The 15,825-nt window shown below is 38.0% G+C and overlaps 1 protein-coding gene across 1 annotated transcript in view; it reads right to left on the bottom strand.

Moving 5' to 3' along the window:
* Positions 1-2,028: 2,028 nt before the first annotated feature.
* LOC126881977 (farnesyl pyrophosphate synthase) overlaps positions 2,029-15,825 on the bottom strand; it is a 140,242-nt gene continuing 126,445 nt past the window's right edge. Inside the window, exons 3-4 of the mRNA XM_050646728.1 lie at positions 10,058-10,501; positions 2,029-5,044 (exon numbers count right to left, since the gene is read on the bottom strand). Coding sequence (XP_050502685.1) covers positions 4,709-5,044; positions 10,058-10,501 — 780 coding nt within the window. The 3' untranslated portion in view covers positions 2,029-4,708. The remainder of the gene's footprint in view (positions 5,045-10,057; positions 10,502-15,825) is intronic.

The raw sequence follows: 15,825 nt of genomic DNA, 5'->3' as shown, positions 1-15,825 counted from the left end.
TCTATTCCTTAATTGAATGTTTGTTTATACCATTTATATCGGCCATTTTCTTGCATTCGACCTGCCCTCTATATTCCGTTTCAATAGCGAATAGCCTACAAGTTTATATGGCCACAAGTGAAGTGCACAAGTCGATTGTGATCTTACGGTGTTTTTAACGTGCACGGCACATGCACATTTAAATTTTGCTTTCGTGAAGTTCGAATTTTGGAACAATATTAAGAATGGAGGGATTTGTGGATGTGAATGTTAGAGTGGAATATTTAACATTAATTAAATTTTCTTCATTATATTTAAAAGAAAAATTAAAAATATCTAAACCAAATTTCTTAATTACTAATGTACCAAAGTCAAAGGTCGGGATTATAAATGATCATTTAAAATGGAGATTTGTGAAAAAACTCATTGATTGTGTAGGTGCTACTATCAATACTTTTTACCGCTTTCCGTGTTTCCTACATATTTGGAGAAGAGGAATCATAAAGAACAAAATAGAAGATCCGATTTTAACTATCCGGGGCAGTCACTTAACTAAATTTTTGATTGAAAATAATTTACAAGATGACTTTTCTGAAATAATTTGAATTTTTCAATTACTTGTTACGATGCCAGTGACAACTGCAGAAACAGTAGGCACGATGTTACTCTGCATTGAAACCTATCAAAATGAAAACTTTCCTTACAATGGCTATTATTATATGGGCTAGGATCGACTAAGAGCACTCGCAATGTTTTCAATTAAAAAAAAATGATTCAAGAAATTTCAAATTTTACTGAATTGGTTATTGAAGAATTTATCTAAAAAAATAACAGGCGACTTGACTTTCCTTACAAAACTTGCTTGTAACATTTAAACACTAAATTATAATTTTCAGTCAATAATAGTTATTTATGTACCAAGTCAGTAAAGTCTTTACTGACGTGGTGCATATAAAATTTTATCGCCAACAATTTGATATTGGTTTAACACTTACAATTTACAAGTTAAGAATTTTTTTAAATTTTAGACGTAATAAAAATTTCATTACAATGATGACAGATGACTTTTGCATGATGGCCGCTTTCGATTTTTAATCGACAGTTATCAATATTGAATAATTACTAAATCGGTAAAGTTTTGATTTATTTTATGTGAATATAATTACAAAATACTACAGAATTTCACTTTTTGACATACATTTAATTAACCATGTTGTAAAGTTTGTACAATATTTTTAATAATTAAAGTAAATAAATTGTAAGTTACCTCAAATAAATAATCGATTACTGCCATCGACCAGTTACATTCAGTCTCGATTAATCGCGGCAGGTAAAGTAAAATTCTTCTTTCAGTACAATAAAGTGTTACTTTACTGCCGCAAATGAGTACAATAATGAATAACTTTAGTGACGGTTGGCGATAAAATACATTATTTATTGTAATTTTTTAAATAGGTCCTTTGATTTTTACAATTTGACGACACTCAAAAAATTTTACCTAGGGAAATAGGGTATCTATATAAATAACTAAAAAGCCTCAAGGGCTTTTTAGTTCTCATCTTAATATTATGTATATTATGTGTGCTCCCCCAATATTTTACACCAGACGCCGCCACTGGGCCTAATCGTGAAAAAATGAAAGCTCACTGAAGGGAAACGGAACTAGCTGTAGACAACACTTCCCATCTTTCCAGTAATGATTTTGCGGGTTGCGTCCGCCCCCGCTAGAGGGTTGATGTAATTTAGTTGAAAACTGGTCTACAAAAGTCCCCTTCACAAATAAATTTGACGTGCTTTTGCATATTTTTACGTTTTCTATAAGGACCAAGTTAAAATTGACACAACTTAAAAAAATCGATTTAGCTGATTCCTTGATCATTATTGAGGTCACCTCGTGTACCTGTCTTTAACAGTGATAACACTCTTGCGGTTATCCATATATCAGTATTCTATTATATTTTTTGAACTGTTGTTCTGATAATACTAGTCTAGTAATGTGTTGTGAAGAAATACGTAGTACCTATAATAGGATAATAAAAAAAGCAAAAGTAACATTAAACATTTTTTATTAACATAAAAAATGAAACAGTCTATCGAGAAAATTTGTATTCAATTGTGGATTGCATTATATATTCTAGCAAATCACTGAGAAACATGGACTTTTTCTATATAAACCAAATATCTAATACAAAATTCTTATATAACATGCTAAATCAAGTTTATTCGCAAAACACAAATAATCACTGATGTAATGAAATGATGAATCACTGATGTAATTAAATGTTTATAAATATTAATATAAAAAGCATTTATAGAAATTATATAGGTATAAAAGTGTATGTAATAACTTGTGTTATTACGTAAATAATTTGTGTTATTTGTAAAAATGTGAAAAAGATAGATATTAAGATAATAAATGCCAGATCCAAATATTCGATAACAAAGAAAATTGTTATAGTCAAACAAGAGAACTAAGAGACTCATTAATGTTCAGCTTTTAGCAGGGTGCTATTGTTTAAGGAGTGAAATTCCATAAACAAGGGATGTACCTGTCTTATGGCATGATCCCTTATGCATATAACTTCACCTTCAACAGCATCCCGATGAACTGAATATTAATGAGTCTTTTAGTTCTCTTGTTAGACTTTACCTTCTGCTTTTATGACAAGTAAAAAATCTTATTTGTCTATACTCCACTAATAAATGCACAAAATTATAATGAGAAAATTCAAATGAATTAGCACCGTTCAAGCTATTTAAAAAATAGTTCTCGGTCAAATACACTGCGCGTCAAAGAAAACGAGCCACCCACGAAATTTAGGAAATTCTATATTTTTTATATATTTCTCTATTTTCTTTTAATTTGTTTTGTGTTAATTAAATTAAATGAATTAAACGAAGCTTCGCAGAATTGATGGTTTTAAGAACTGTGTGAACTGTTGTAGTCTTCTAAAGAGTTTCTGAGATATCTTCGTGGTACACTGGCCTCCTGACAGTGAAGTCTATTTTTTAATAACGATGAAAAAATATGGAACGTGTGTTCAGATGGTTACATTCCCGGAAAATGGAGCAAGCCAAAGGTATGTGGCAAGACAATTGAATGTGAATCATTCGACTATGCAGAGAACTTACCAACGATATCTTGAGACCCGATTTCATCAACAGCGGCTCGATATGGGTGCCAAAAGGGAGACAATAGTCGGAGAATTGAATACTATTTTGTTGTTATTTTATTGTATTGGATTACAAAAATATATTTTTATTTAAATTAAACCTGTGTTTTACTGAATCTATTGTCCGGCAGAGCTAACCCGTGACAAGTTTGGATCCTTTTGAACCAATAATTATTATTACCCACGGAGAGCTCGACCCAATATTTAACTCACTGTATTTATTTAGACTGTATAAACATCTATAACCACTTGTCATTTAACCCATTCGCTGACGATCACACTCCAGCGCGTGATATGGTTACTTCAGTCAGGTGCCATTCACGCGCCAATCAGTCAGGCGCCTTTTAACAGAACGGCCCTAGGCGAGTTCCATTTTCTTGACAGGCAGCGAATGAGTTAAGTAAATTACATATTTAAAATATACAGTAAGATCTTTTTCACAAAAAGATCATAAGTAAAATCGTTTATAAAAGGTATATTTATTAAAATTCCCTAAAAAGGGCTACATCACAAAAGTAGAACTAGTTTTCGTCTTACATCACGATGATATAAGATAACACATGAATTAGGACCAGGGTACTATCTGACCCTCAATTGAGTTGTTCACATGTTGAACGATCTTTGGCAACTGAACGTTGAGTTGCCAACGATCGTTCAACATGTGAACAATTCAATTGAGGGTCAGATGGTACACTGATGGCACAATTATAGTCAATGTTTCAGATCGAAAACTAGTTCTGCTTTTGTGCCATTTTTAGGGAATTTTAATAAATATACCTTTTACAGAGGATTTTACCTATTTTTTGGGGTCTACCCCAAAATCCCGACGGCCAAAATCCCGACACGCCAGAATCTCGACAGGTTTGATAAGTTTCTTTTTAACATATAATTACATTTATTTCTTGTTTTTTGTTTATGACCATCTGTTTTTTATTTTTTGTTACTAAACAAAAGTACTTTGTATTAAAAGTATTAAACAAAAGTCGGAATTTTTACTTATGCGAAGATTGTTGCATGTCGGGATTTTGGCTTGTCGGGATTCTGGCGTGTCGGTGTTTTGGCCGTCGGGATTTTGGCTGTCGGGATTTTGGGCGGCACCGATTTTTTGTAATATATGGTATACAGCCAGCTACAGGAAAACCTTTTTCCTTGTGATCTTAAGAATACTTCATAAACAGAATTAAGCAAACTTTGAACAATTTTCGTATTTGGATTTGGCAGCAATAGTGAACGCATATTAAGAACCACTGACCCTCACTGCAGCAATAACGTAATAAATAAATGGTAATAAATTTATTGCGTAAGGGTTAATTAGAAAAAACCAATTTCATAAATAATGCCAATGCAAAAATATATATGTAAAATCATATTACACCGATTAAATGGGTGTGCACCCATTATTAACTCCCCAAAAATACCCCAATTACGGTGATTCTTCAGGTGCGTTCAGTATGTTCAATTTAAGACTTACAACAAATACATGTAACTAATTATTTTCGTAACAGATTGAAACTGACAATAACTATCTCCATACTTTCTATACCAATTACACATTCCTAACAATCTCTTTTGTAAATCTTTTTTACAATTTTAAAGAACAAATCATGCGGCAATCCCTTCGAGATTTGGTGAATGTGCGTTCGAATAATATTAAAGCTTTCTTCTTCGTACACTGCGTATGTCGATGGCAAATTTAATTCTTCGTATAAGTTTTTAATAATCTTAATAGACTCTTCCTCGTTACGTCCGTAATGGTCTTCCATAATCTTCCTTTGAGCCGATGTTGCTCTTTGTAAAGCTACCACGGCTAACCAGCTGCACTTTCCATCTTGGATATCCGTTCCAATTTTACCAGTTACTGCTGGGTCTCCAAATACATCTAGGAAGTCATCCTAAAATAGACAAAACATTATATTAATGGCAATATTTTGTATTCCAAACTAATTTGTTAATAGCAGCAATTGTCTATAAAATAGAAATATGCTTTATTGTTATGGAAAATTGTACAATTTTATGGACAAAGCTTACAAAGAGACATAAAAAACAAAACAATAACCAACACCATTTACTAAAATTATATAAATCGTCAATATAAATATAAATAAAAAAGTAATGACGTAAAACAAAAACAACAACAATATATTACGGAATTTAAAAAAATTACAAATTGCATAATCTACCTTAATAAGTTTAATAAGTTAAGCTGCTGCATATGTCACCCAAACATAGATCAAAATACTAGTTGTACATAAGAGTACTGTAATTTCTTAGTTATCGATTAAGAAACTCTTCTACTGAATAATATGGTCTTTTAGATAGATAGGCTTTTGTCATTTTACGGAACTTGGGGAAAGATGTTGCAGATTTAAGTTGTAGAGGGAGATGGTTGTATAGTTTTTTTTTGTAGAATATAATATAGATTTCTTTACTAACTCAGTGGACGGGATTGGTAAATAGACATCATAGGTAGAATTACTGGTGGAATAGTCATGATTAGGTCTTGCTGGAAAGACATGTAGATGTTTACGAATTAAGCAAACAGTTTCTAAAATATATAAAGAAGGAAGTGTTAAAATCCTGTGATCTTTGAAGTAGCTTCTGCAATGTGTTGTTCTTCTGACGCCAAACATCGGATTAGGCAGCTGTACCAGAACCCCAAAAAGAAAGACTATATCGAAGATACGACTCGAACAAAGAAAAATATTGGTACTTTGATCTGACCTATCTAGCCAGGAAAAATCCTTAGATCCTAATAAAACCCAGGAGGATATAGGCAGACAGGCAAAGACGTATCCAGGATTATTATGTCAAAAGAAGAAGATATTATTTTGATACCGGCTGTCGTATATTACAATAGTATTATTAATATCGATATCTATCGACGATAGGTATACGTATAGACCCTACCCTACGTGTTTTACGTAATAAAGTTTATTTATAATACTAGGTAATTAGATATCCTATTCTAATTCTAGTTCCAAAGAAAAGATATACATAAAGTAACCTGGGTGTCAAATGACGGAATCACACGAAACCAGATAGCCCACGTGCTTTTCGACGGAAGACACTCTAGCCTAGGGCGGCACACATAGTGAAAGCGGTTTCCGCTAGCGGGCAAACCACGCGGTTCTCGCGCGCGGGTATGGTAACACAGTGAAGAGGGGTAAAAGCGAGAGAGATCGTTCAAATCTGGCAGTTGCGTCTGCTACTTGTAGCAAAATGTCGTCTTCCGATGATGATATAATTGCTTTAGATTCTGTTTTGACTAAACTGAAAAGAAAGAGAGTTGATGTACATCCTATTATCGAGAAATATTAATTTATGGAGAATATCATCATCTATTTCAAAAATTAAAAGATAATGAACGATTCTTCCAGTATATGAGAATGACTCAAGAGACTTTTAAATATATTTTGGAGAAAGTGGAGTATCGTTAAACACAATATTAAACGCTCAACTTACAGTCAACCAACAGAATATCGAAAGAGTTGAGAATATACATATCTGGGTACGAATTTAAATAGCGAATGGGACTACTCAGAAATTAAACAGCGAATAATAAAAGCGAAAGCAGCATACTTTAGAATGAGACCCATTTTCAACAGTCGAGACATATCATTAAAAACAAAATACCGTCTGTTGAAATGCTATATATTCACAGTTCTGCTCTACGGAATGGAAGCTTGGACACTAACTGTTACATCTATGAATCGGCTCGAAGCTTTCGAAATGTGGTGTTATAGGAGCATCTTACGTATATCCTGCGTTGACCGAATTACTAACGTGGAATTCCTGCGTAGAATGGGGAAAGAGTGTGAATTTCTCATAACCATCAAAACAAAAAAATTAGAATATCTAGGACATGTAATGAGAAATCAAGAACGTTACGGCCTTCTCCAACTGATTCTCCAAGGGAAGGTATGTAAATGGTAAAAGAGGACCGGGAAGAAGACGCATTTCCTGGCTTCAAAATTTACAAAAGTGGTATAATACCACTACCACTGAACTGTTCCGCGCTGCGGTAGACAAAGTCAAGATAGCCATGATGATCGCCAACATCCGTAACGGATAGGCACTTTAAGAAGAAGAGGGAGTATCGTTTAATTAAAAACTGGTGTAATTTACATAAGCAAGCTATCCTTCCGGAAGAAAGGCTTGTTATAACATTGAGGTAAGTAGTTTTGTTGTAAATTTATTTTTTAAGTACTGATTTAGTTAATAGTTAATACTGGAATGGTTTTAGAAATACCTAAGTCACACAAAATTACGGTTTCAATAAGATTGACTTTATTACTTTTGTTTATTATAATGTACAATTATTTATAAAATTAATCCATGGAGAACTATTAATTCTTATTATAAAAGAGCGAATAAACTAAATTATCATTGCAGTAAACATTAAAACCGCGCGGAAAAAACTAAATTCTCATTCTAGCAAAAGCGGTCAGGCGGGTTGAGGCGGTTGGCCCGCGCGGACCTGCTTTGACTATGTTCGTGTACATTTAAAGACGTGCATTCTTTTTGAAAACGTTTAAAAGCGGGTCCCGCTAGCGTTTCCCGCTAGCGGAAACCGCCTCCACTGTGTGCGCCGACTAGCAATATCATCGGCGCACACAGTCTGAGGGGAGCAGAAAGTGACTCTGACCACTTCCTGGTAAGAATAAAAATGAGAACAAGGCTAAACACGAGACATCCAAAGCAACGCCAACAAGGAAACAGATGGGACATTTCAAGGCTCGAGCTACCTGATAATGAACGCCAATATCAGTCACTGATCCAAAATAAATTGCAGACACTGAAAGAAGAAGAAACATCAACACCAGAATTGACCATAGACCAGAAATGGCAAAATATAACAAACGCCATAGAAAGCGCCACAGCGGAAACTCTAGGGAAAGAAAGGAATAAGAAGAAGAAAAACCAGTGGTTTGACCAGGAGTGCGAACAAAGCTTGCAGCAGAAAGCAATCAAGAGGCTGGAGTTACTAACACGACCTACAGAAGAGAACAGGGAAGACTACAACAGAGTAAGGACTCAAACGAGAAGACTTTTAAGAAAAAAAAAAACAGTACCTAGAAGCACGAATACAGCAACTCGAGGAGGAACATAGAACCGGTCAGTTTAGACAGTTTTATAGGGATCTAAAAACAATGACGAGCAACACGGCCAACAGCCCAAGATTTATAAAAGACGATGCAGGACAATTGCTCACAGACGACGAAGAGATAAGCCGCCAATGGAGAAAGTATTTCGAGCAACTCTTAAATACAGAAAACCCCACAACGACAGGGCAACAAAGACAGTACCAGTTAGCCGAACCTGAAATACCACGGCCCACACTAGCTGAAGTAGAGTCCGCAATTTCGTCCCTAAAAAACCATAAAGCCCCAGGCCCAGACGGCATACAGGCGGAACTACTAAAAAAAGAGGGAAGAAAAACTACATCTTGAGATATATCATCTTATAAGAGAAGTCTGGGAAAGAGAAGAAATACCGAAACATTGGCATGAAAGCCATATAATACCTATTCACAAGAAGGGAGACAAACAAATATGCCGGAACTATAGAGGAATGTCGTTAATCAATACAACATACAAAATTATATCCATAATACTGTTTGGAAGACTAACTCCATACACAGAGGAAATAATAGGCGACTACCAAAGCGGATTCAGACCAGGAAGGTCGACCATAGACCAGATCTTCGTCCTACGCCAGGTGTTGGAAAAAAACTGGGAATTCAACCGCGATGTACACCAAATCTTCGTGGACTTTAAACAAGCTTACGATTATGTTAGCAGAGAAGCATTGTGGGAGACTATGGTAGAAATGGGAGTACCTGGAAAGCTGGTACGATTAGCACATGTGAGCACGGAGAACGCTTCTGCACGAATCAGAATTGGCAGCGCCACGTCGAAGGAATTCCTCATTGACACCGGGCTTAGACAAGGAGATCCTCTCGCCCCCCTGCTGTTTAACGTCGCACTGGAACATGCAGTAAGGAAAGCTCAGCCACAACTAACAAACGGATTTGCCGCCCAAGGATCAAAAATACTATTGGCCTTTGCGGATGACGTGGACACAATTGCACAATCCACCAGAGATGCAAAAGAAATTTTCACCCTATTTGAGAACGGAGCTAAGGAAGTTGGTCTTAAGGTCAACGAGGACAAGACCAAGTACATGGTGGTTACGAAGAACCTAAGAACAAGGGTTAGACAAAACGTAACAATGAATGAATACAACTTTGAAGTCGTCAAAGAATTTAAGTACCTGGGAGCGATCATAACATCTGAAAATAAATACGAAAAGGACGTGGCAGCCAGAATCATTGCAGGAAACAAGGCATATTACTCATTAATAACCCTACTTAAATCAAAAATACTCTCAAGACCAGCAAAAATAAGAGTATATAAGACAATAATTCGTCCCACAATAACGTATGGAAGCGAAACATGGACTCTGAACCAGCGGGAAACGACAAAATTACTGGTACTTGAAAGAAAGATACTGCGGACTATCTATGGGCCTTGCAGAGAAGAGGCAACAGGAGAATGGAGAAGAAGACACAATGATGAACTCCAGACAATATATGGAGATGAAAACATAGTACGTTACATTAAAGCAAACCGAATACGATGGGCGGGTCACGCGTTAAGATCGAGTGACGAAAGACTTCTGAACGCCACATTCTGGGAAAGGCCCGATGGCAAAATGGGAGTACAGCAATGGGAAATAGCTGCTCAGGACCGACAATAATGGAGGGAAATAGTAAACGCGGCCAAGACTCACATAGAGTTGTAGAGCCAAATGATGATGATGATGAGGTAATTAGATATTATTAGGCCATGTGATTTTGAGGTTCATTTCAATTATATTTTGCGTGAAAGACATGGTTTTCTTACCTGAATTTGGAAAAACTCCCCGATTTCTAATAATATCGTCTTTGCTTGCCTGTGCTGTTCCGCGTCGAACATATTCGCCAAATACATTCCTAAAGCAACGGGCAACTGGAAGCTATAATACGAAGTTTTATATTTGACTATCGAATTGTATCTATTCATGGTGAACTGATCCAATCTTGGCTTTCCGTCTTGGATACAAAGACAGTCCAGGGATTGTCCCATTGAAGTTTTCAAAGTTACGTCGTGGAAAAGTTCTATGATCGGTACGTAGCAGTTATGATTCGAGAAGTACCTTCTAAGTACTGAATAAATGCTGTTTTCTAATAATATTCCGTCGTTAATGGCCACTAGACCGACGTCTTCGTTTCGATGCCAGCAGGGCTGGCCTCTGCGATACAGTGAATTGTCCATTATGTCATCGGCGACTAGGAAATATGCTTGAAGCTGTAAACAAAAATAAAGATAATTAGTATGAATTATTTCTGATATAAAGTTAAGACATCAATAATTTTTAAGCAATAACTCAATTGAATAGGATACATTGTCCCTCGTCTTAAAGATATATAATGTTTTTGATCTCCATTCTTTTATTCCGTTTTGTTCTACTATGTTTTGGTCTCGTTTTAACAGTTGTTTGGCCAAATCTGATCCTTCGTCCTTTAGAAGTTCATTCTGTATTATTCTCTCTCCCCCTGGTGATTTTTTGATTTCCTTAAAGTTTGCTTTACCTCTCCCTATGTTTATTTCTGGGTTTATCGTCCCTTCTGGTGTTGGTGGTTCATTATCGTCACCTTTAGTAAATAGACCTGGTAATGACCCTGAACTAGCGAGTAGCTACCGTCCGATATCTCTTCTATGTCATTTATATAAATTGTATGAACGCCTCATTTTGAACCGCATCCAGGAAACATTAGATGCAAAACTAATCCCACAACAAGCAGGCTTCAGACCAGGTAAATCATGCACAGGCCAAGTGCTGAACCTAACAGAGCACATAGAGGAGGGATTTGAGCAGAGGGAGATAGTGGGAGTAGCCTTGATAGACCTCACAGCGGCCTACGATACGATAAACCACAGAACCTTGCTAACTAAGATCTATAACACTGTGCTTGACTATGACCTGGTAAATATCATTAGGTCACTGTTGTGTAATAGACGCTTCTACGTTGTGCTAAATGGAAAGAAGAGCAGATGGAGAACCCAAAAAAACGGCCTACCTCAAGGAAGCGTTCTGGCGCCGTCCCTATTTAACATCTACACCAATGACCACCCAATACTACCTCGGACTGAGAGTTTTGTGTACGCTGACGGCCTTGGTATCGCCGTAAAGGGGAAAACACTCACACAAGTAGAGTCGACAATGGAAGAGGCTTTAAACATGATGTCAGCTTACTACAAACAAAACTCATTAAAGCCAAACCCTACTAAAACCCAAGTATGTGCATTCCACCTCAACAACCATCTGGCGCATGTAAAACTGAATGTTTCTTGGGAGGGACAACGCTTGGAACATACTGATAGGCCCAAATATCTTGGAGTGATACTAGACCGGTCACTAACGTATAAATTCCACTGTCAGAGCACAAGACAAAAGGTTTCTACGAGAAACAACCTTCTCCGGAAACTCGTAGGGAGCAAGTGGGGTGCAAACCCCCAGGTCTTAAAGTCAACAGCTGAGGCCTTATGTTTTCAACAGGGGAATATGCTTGTCCCGTCTGGGGTAGATCTAGACACGCCCAACAAGTCACCACGGCGTTAAATGAAACATGACATCTTTAATAATTACCGGTTGTATGAAGCCTACCCCTCTACCATTACTGTACCGGGCAGCTGGATTCGCATCACCAGACGACCGTAGATGCGCCTCACAATATGTGGAGAAGTTCAGGCAAACTTTCGATGAAAGGCACCAATTATACGGGTTTGACGAACCGCCAGGAATCAGCCGACTTAAATCAAGGAAAAGGTTTATGAGAAATGTCAGCGTCGAACCACCCGAACTGTTCCCCCTACATCCAGAACGACCTAATGGAATGAACCTGGACGGACACTCAACCGAATACGCACAGGTGTTGCCCCTGTAAAACAGAACCTTATTAAATGGGGCATCAAGACAGATAACGACGCACTTTGTGAATGTGGGGAAATACAGAGCGTGGAGCATCTGAGAGTATGCAGACTTTGTCCATCACAGTGCAGCCTCGATGATTTATGGCTCGCAAATACAAAGGGTGTAGACGTAGCCCGATATTGGGCAGAAAAACTGTAGTCGGATCCAGACACGAAAAAGTAAAAGTAAGTTAGTAAATAGAGATCGAAAGTAGTCTGCCCATGTTTCCTTCTGAATGTGTTTCATTTTTATTAGTTTGTTCATATCTTTTCTTTGTTCCCTGGTGATTCTTCACATTTCTCTTTGTGTTCTGTAGAAGTCGTGTTCCATCTGTTTTGACAGGTGTTCCTTTTTAATTTTTTATCTGAAGTATTTGTTTCATTTCGGATTAGTTTATAGTGGTTGTATGCCCGAATGCAAGCTTGGCAGAGTTTCACCTGGCACTCATAACAAATTTACTCTGTTGGGCTTCGAAAGTTGCTTGAGGAACCATTTATAGTTCCAAGATGTTAGAGACTCACAAGTTGGAGCTGTAAGTGTTCAGAGCAGCTTGGCCCTCAAATAAATATTTTTGCAGATTAAGACTGGTTTTGGAAAATCCTGAGCCAAAAAATCTGTTGCTTGTAATTACGATCGAAATATTGTAGGAGTATTTTTAAGAGCTAGTCATCATCTAGTGTTATAACCATTAATTCTTATCCCTACTTCTTCATCTGTTTTTATTCAACAGTGCAATAAGTAGGGACTCCTTTTGTGACTTGAGGGATGAGATATATAACAAATATTAAGTTAGGTGTAGAAGACGTGTTTGATATCTCACATAAAAGTAGGAAGATTGATATGAGCAAGGCTCCTAACACCATCACAAAACAACGCTCCCAGACAAATACTTATGCCACAGGAAGTATACCCTATTCCACGAACATACGCCTGTTTTGGATTACTTCGACAACGAATATTTTACTGTGCAAAATAAGAAGAACGAAAGTAAATTGCAAATTACATTGTTGTTTATTCGAATAATTATTAGCGCCATTTACTTTCGTACTTCTTATGCTGCACAGTAAAATATTCGTTGTAGAAGTAATCCAAAACAGGCGTATGTTCGTGGAATGGCCCATAGACGTAAAAAGTAGGGATAAATAGACGTACAGGTAGGACAAAACTTATGGCAGGATAATGTTCGTTTAGGATGCTAGGATACGGTTGACAATGGATAATAATGAGTAAGAAAATTTGGGAATTCTAGGACTGCAGATTCTTCTTTCTGCCAGAGATGCTGGTCATATACTCATGACGTGAGCAAGTGTAATGGCCCTGACCGTACTGGATTCTGCCCGAAGTGTGGAAAGAACGGTCACACCTTCGAATCTTGTGAGGAGGCGGATTATTGCGTGATTTGCGAAGACTCACACCGTATTGGCAGCGGTAAATGTAAAGAATTCCGGTCGGCTCTCCAGAGAGCTCGATTGGCAGACCAAACGAAGACCCTTGAGACTCCCCTTACACAGGCGTACCAGCCCCCTACTCCTACAAAAAACATCACCCCCCCTACCCCCACTCCGACCGAAATGGACATAGGCTCAGAGAAAACTGATGAGTCAAAGATTGGTGCTTCAACGCCTTCACATGAGGATATCGCGAGGGCCGACGACGAGGTCTTCCATGAAGCGTCTCACTCCACCCTCGTGGAGCAGTTTGGCTCCATGTCCGACAGCGTGGCGGCCGAACACGTACAACGGACCGAACGGCCTTGTCGTTCATCCTCTTTAACCCCAAATGAGGAACCTGATGTAAACCCTACACCCACGGTGGGTGACCCACCTACCCATGGGACAGAGCCTAGAGAGTCCCCGACTAAGCACTCTAAGCAGATATAGACACTTAATTGATCTGAAATGGCTTCGAGCGGTGCGAATACTCTCAAAATATTACAAGTAAATATCGGAAGGGCCAAGGTGGGACATGATCTGATTCACGCCAAAGCTCTGGAAATAAAAGCAGACCTCATTATAGTCCCTGAACCTAATAAAAACATCTCTAAAAAGTTTGGTTGGGTCGCCGACAAGCGGGCTGACGTCGCCATCTTCTTGGTTAATAGGAACCTGTCCATAAGCAAAATCACCAAGAAAGAAAGCTTCATCAAGGTAAAACTCAATGATGTAGCTATTATAGCCTGTTATATCTCACCAAACATCAACATCACACAATACCAAGAGAAGGTCGAAAACATCATAGAGGCGGCAATAACAGAGAAGCATTATATAATTGCTGGCGACATAAACGCCAAGTCCATATGGTGGGGGTCCCCAAGAAATGACGTCAAAGGGAATATATGGAACGAATGGATTGCCTCTACCGATATGGTAGTGATGAATAATGGGAAACACACGTTCGAAAGAGGTGACTCGCGGAGCCACATAGATGTTACCCTGGCATCCAAAAACTACGCTAAGAAGATTACGAATTGGGACGTGCTAGATGATAACATCTTTACCTTCCATAAGTACATCTTCTTCGAGATTGGCACAAAGGTAACAAAAAAGAACGGCAGGAAGATACTTGACTTCAACAAAGCAAGATTTGCGGAGTTGATTAGTAATCTACGGGAAGAAGCCACTGACTTTCCCACCTTCAGGAATTCCATTACTAGGGCATACAAATTAAGTAGTAGGAGCAAAACCGCCTCATACACCGTACCCTACTGGTGGAATGACGAAATTCAGTCGAAACGGACAGAATGCCTTAGATTCAGACGAATCGCCCAGAGACACAGGACCCAGCAGACAAAAGACGAATATAAATCCGTCAAGAAAGAACTAAACAAACTTATAAAGAACGCAAAGCGCACATGTTGGCAAGACTTGTGCGAGGCACTGGAAAATGACGTATGGGGCGATGCCTATAGAATAGCCACCAAAACGCTGAAGTTCGAGGTCCCATACAATCTGTGCGATGAGAAAAGAATAGAAATAGCTAACACTCTCTTTCCCAACAAGCCCGGCATTGAACATACGTACAATCCACATATCTGTCCGGAGAAAATAAGTAATGCGGAACTCATCAAAACAGCAGAGTCCATTAAAGTAGGTAAATCCCCAGGACCCGATCGTGTGCCACCAGAGGTGATAAAACTAATAGTTAAAACACAGCCAGACGCTATCAGAGCCATATTGAACCAGCTGCTGACAAAACAAGAGTTTCCTAACCAGCTCAAGCTCGCGAGACTAACTCTAATACTCAAACCCGGCAAAGACCCGGAAGAAGCCACCGCCTATAGACCGATATGCCTACTCGACTGCCTAGGAAAGTTGTATGAGAATATTGTTAAAAACCGTCTTGAAAGAGAGCTGAGAGAAAAAGACATCATCTCAACCAGACAGTACGGTTTCAGGAAAGGAAAATCTGCAATAGATGCGGTCAAGCATATTACAGACATTGTGAAGAACACCAGAAAAAGATGGGCCGTTTTAGTAATGTTTGACGTAAAGAACGCCTTTAACTCGGCCAACTGGGCCCATATTATTACTAAATTAGAAACCGCTAATGTCTCGGGATACCTGATCAATATTATAAAAAGATATTTAAGCGAGAGACATGTATCAGTGGCCAAAAATGTTGAGATGAAACTAACAGCCGGCGTACCGCAAGGCTCTGT

Source organism: Diabrotica virgifera, chromosome 3 (genome assembly GCF_917563875.1).
Source record: "Diabrotica virgifera virgifera chromosome 3, PGI_DIABVI_V3a".
In the NCBI taxonomy this organism is placed as follows: domain Eukaryota; kingdom Metazoa; phylum Arthropoda; class Insecta; order Coleoptera; family Chrysomelidae; genus Diabrotica; species Diabrotica virgifera.
The sequence above is the reverse complement of the archived record's forward strand: the minus strand, read 5'-3'. Positions and strand labels throughout refer to the sequence as shown.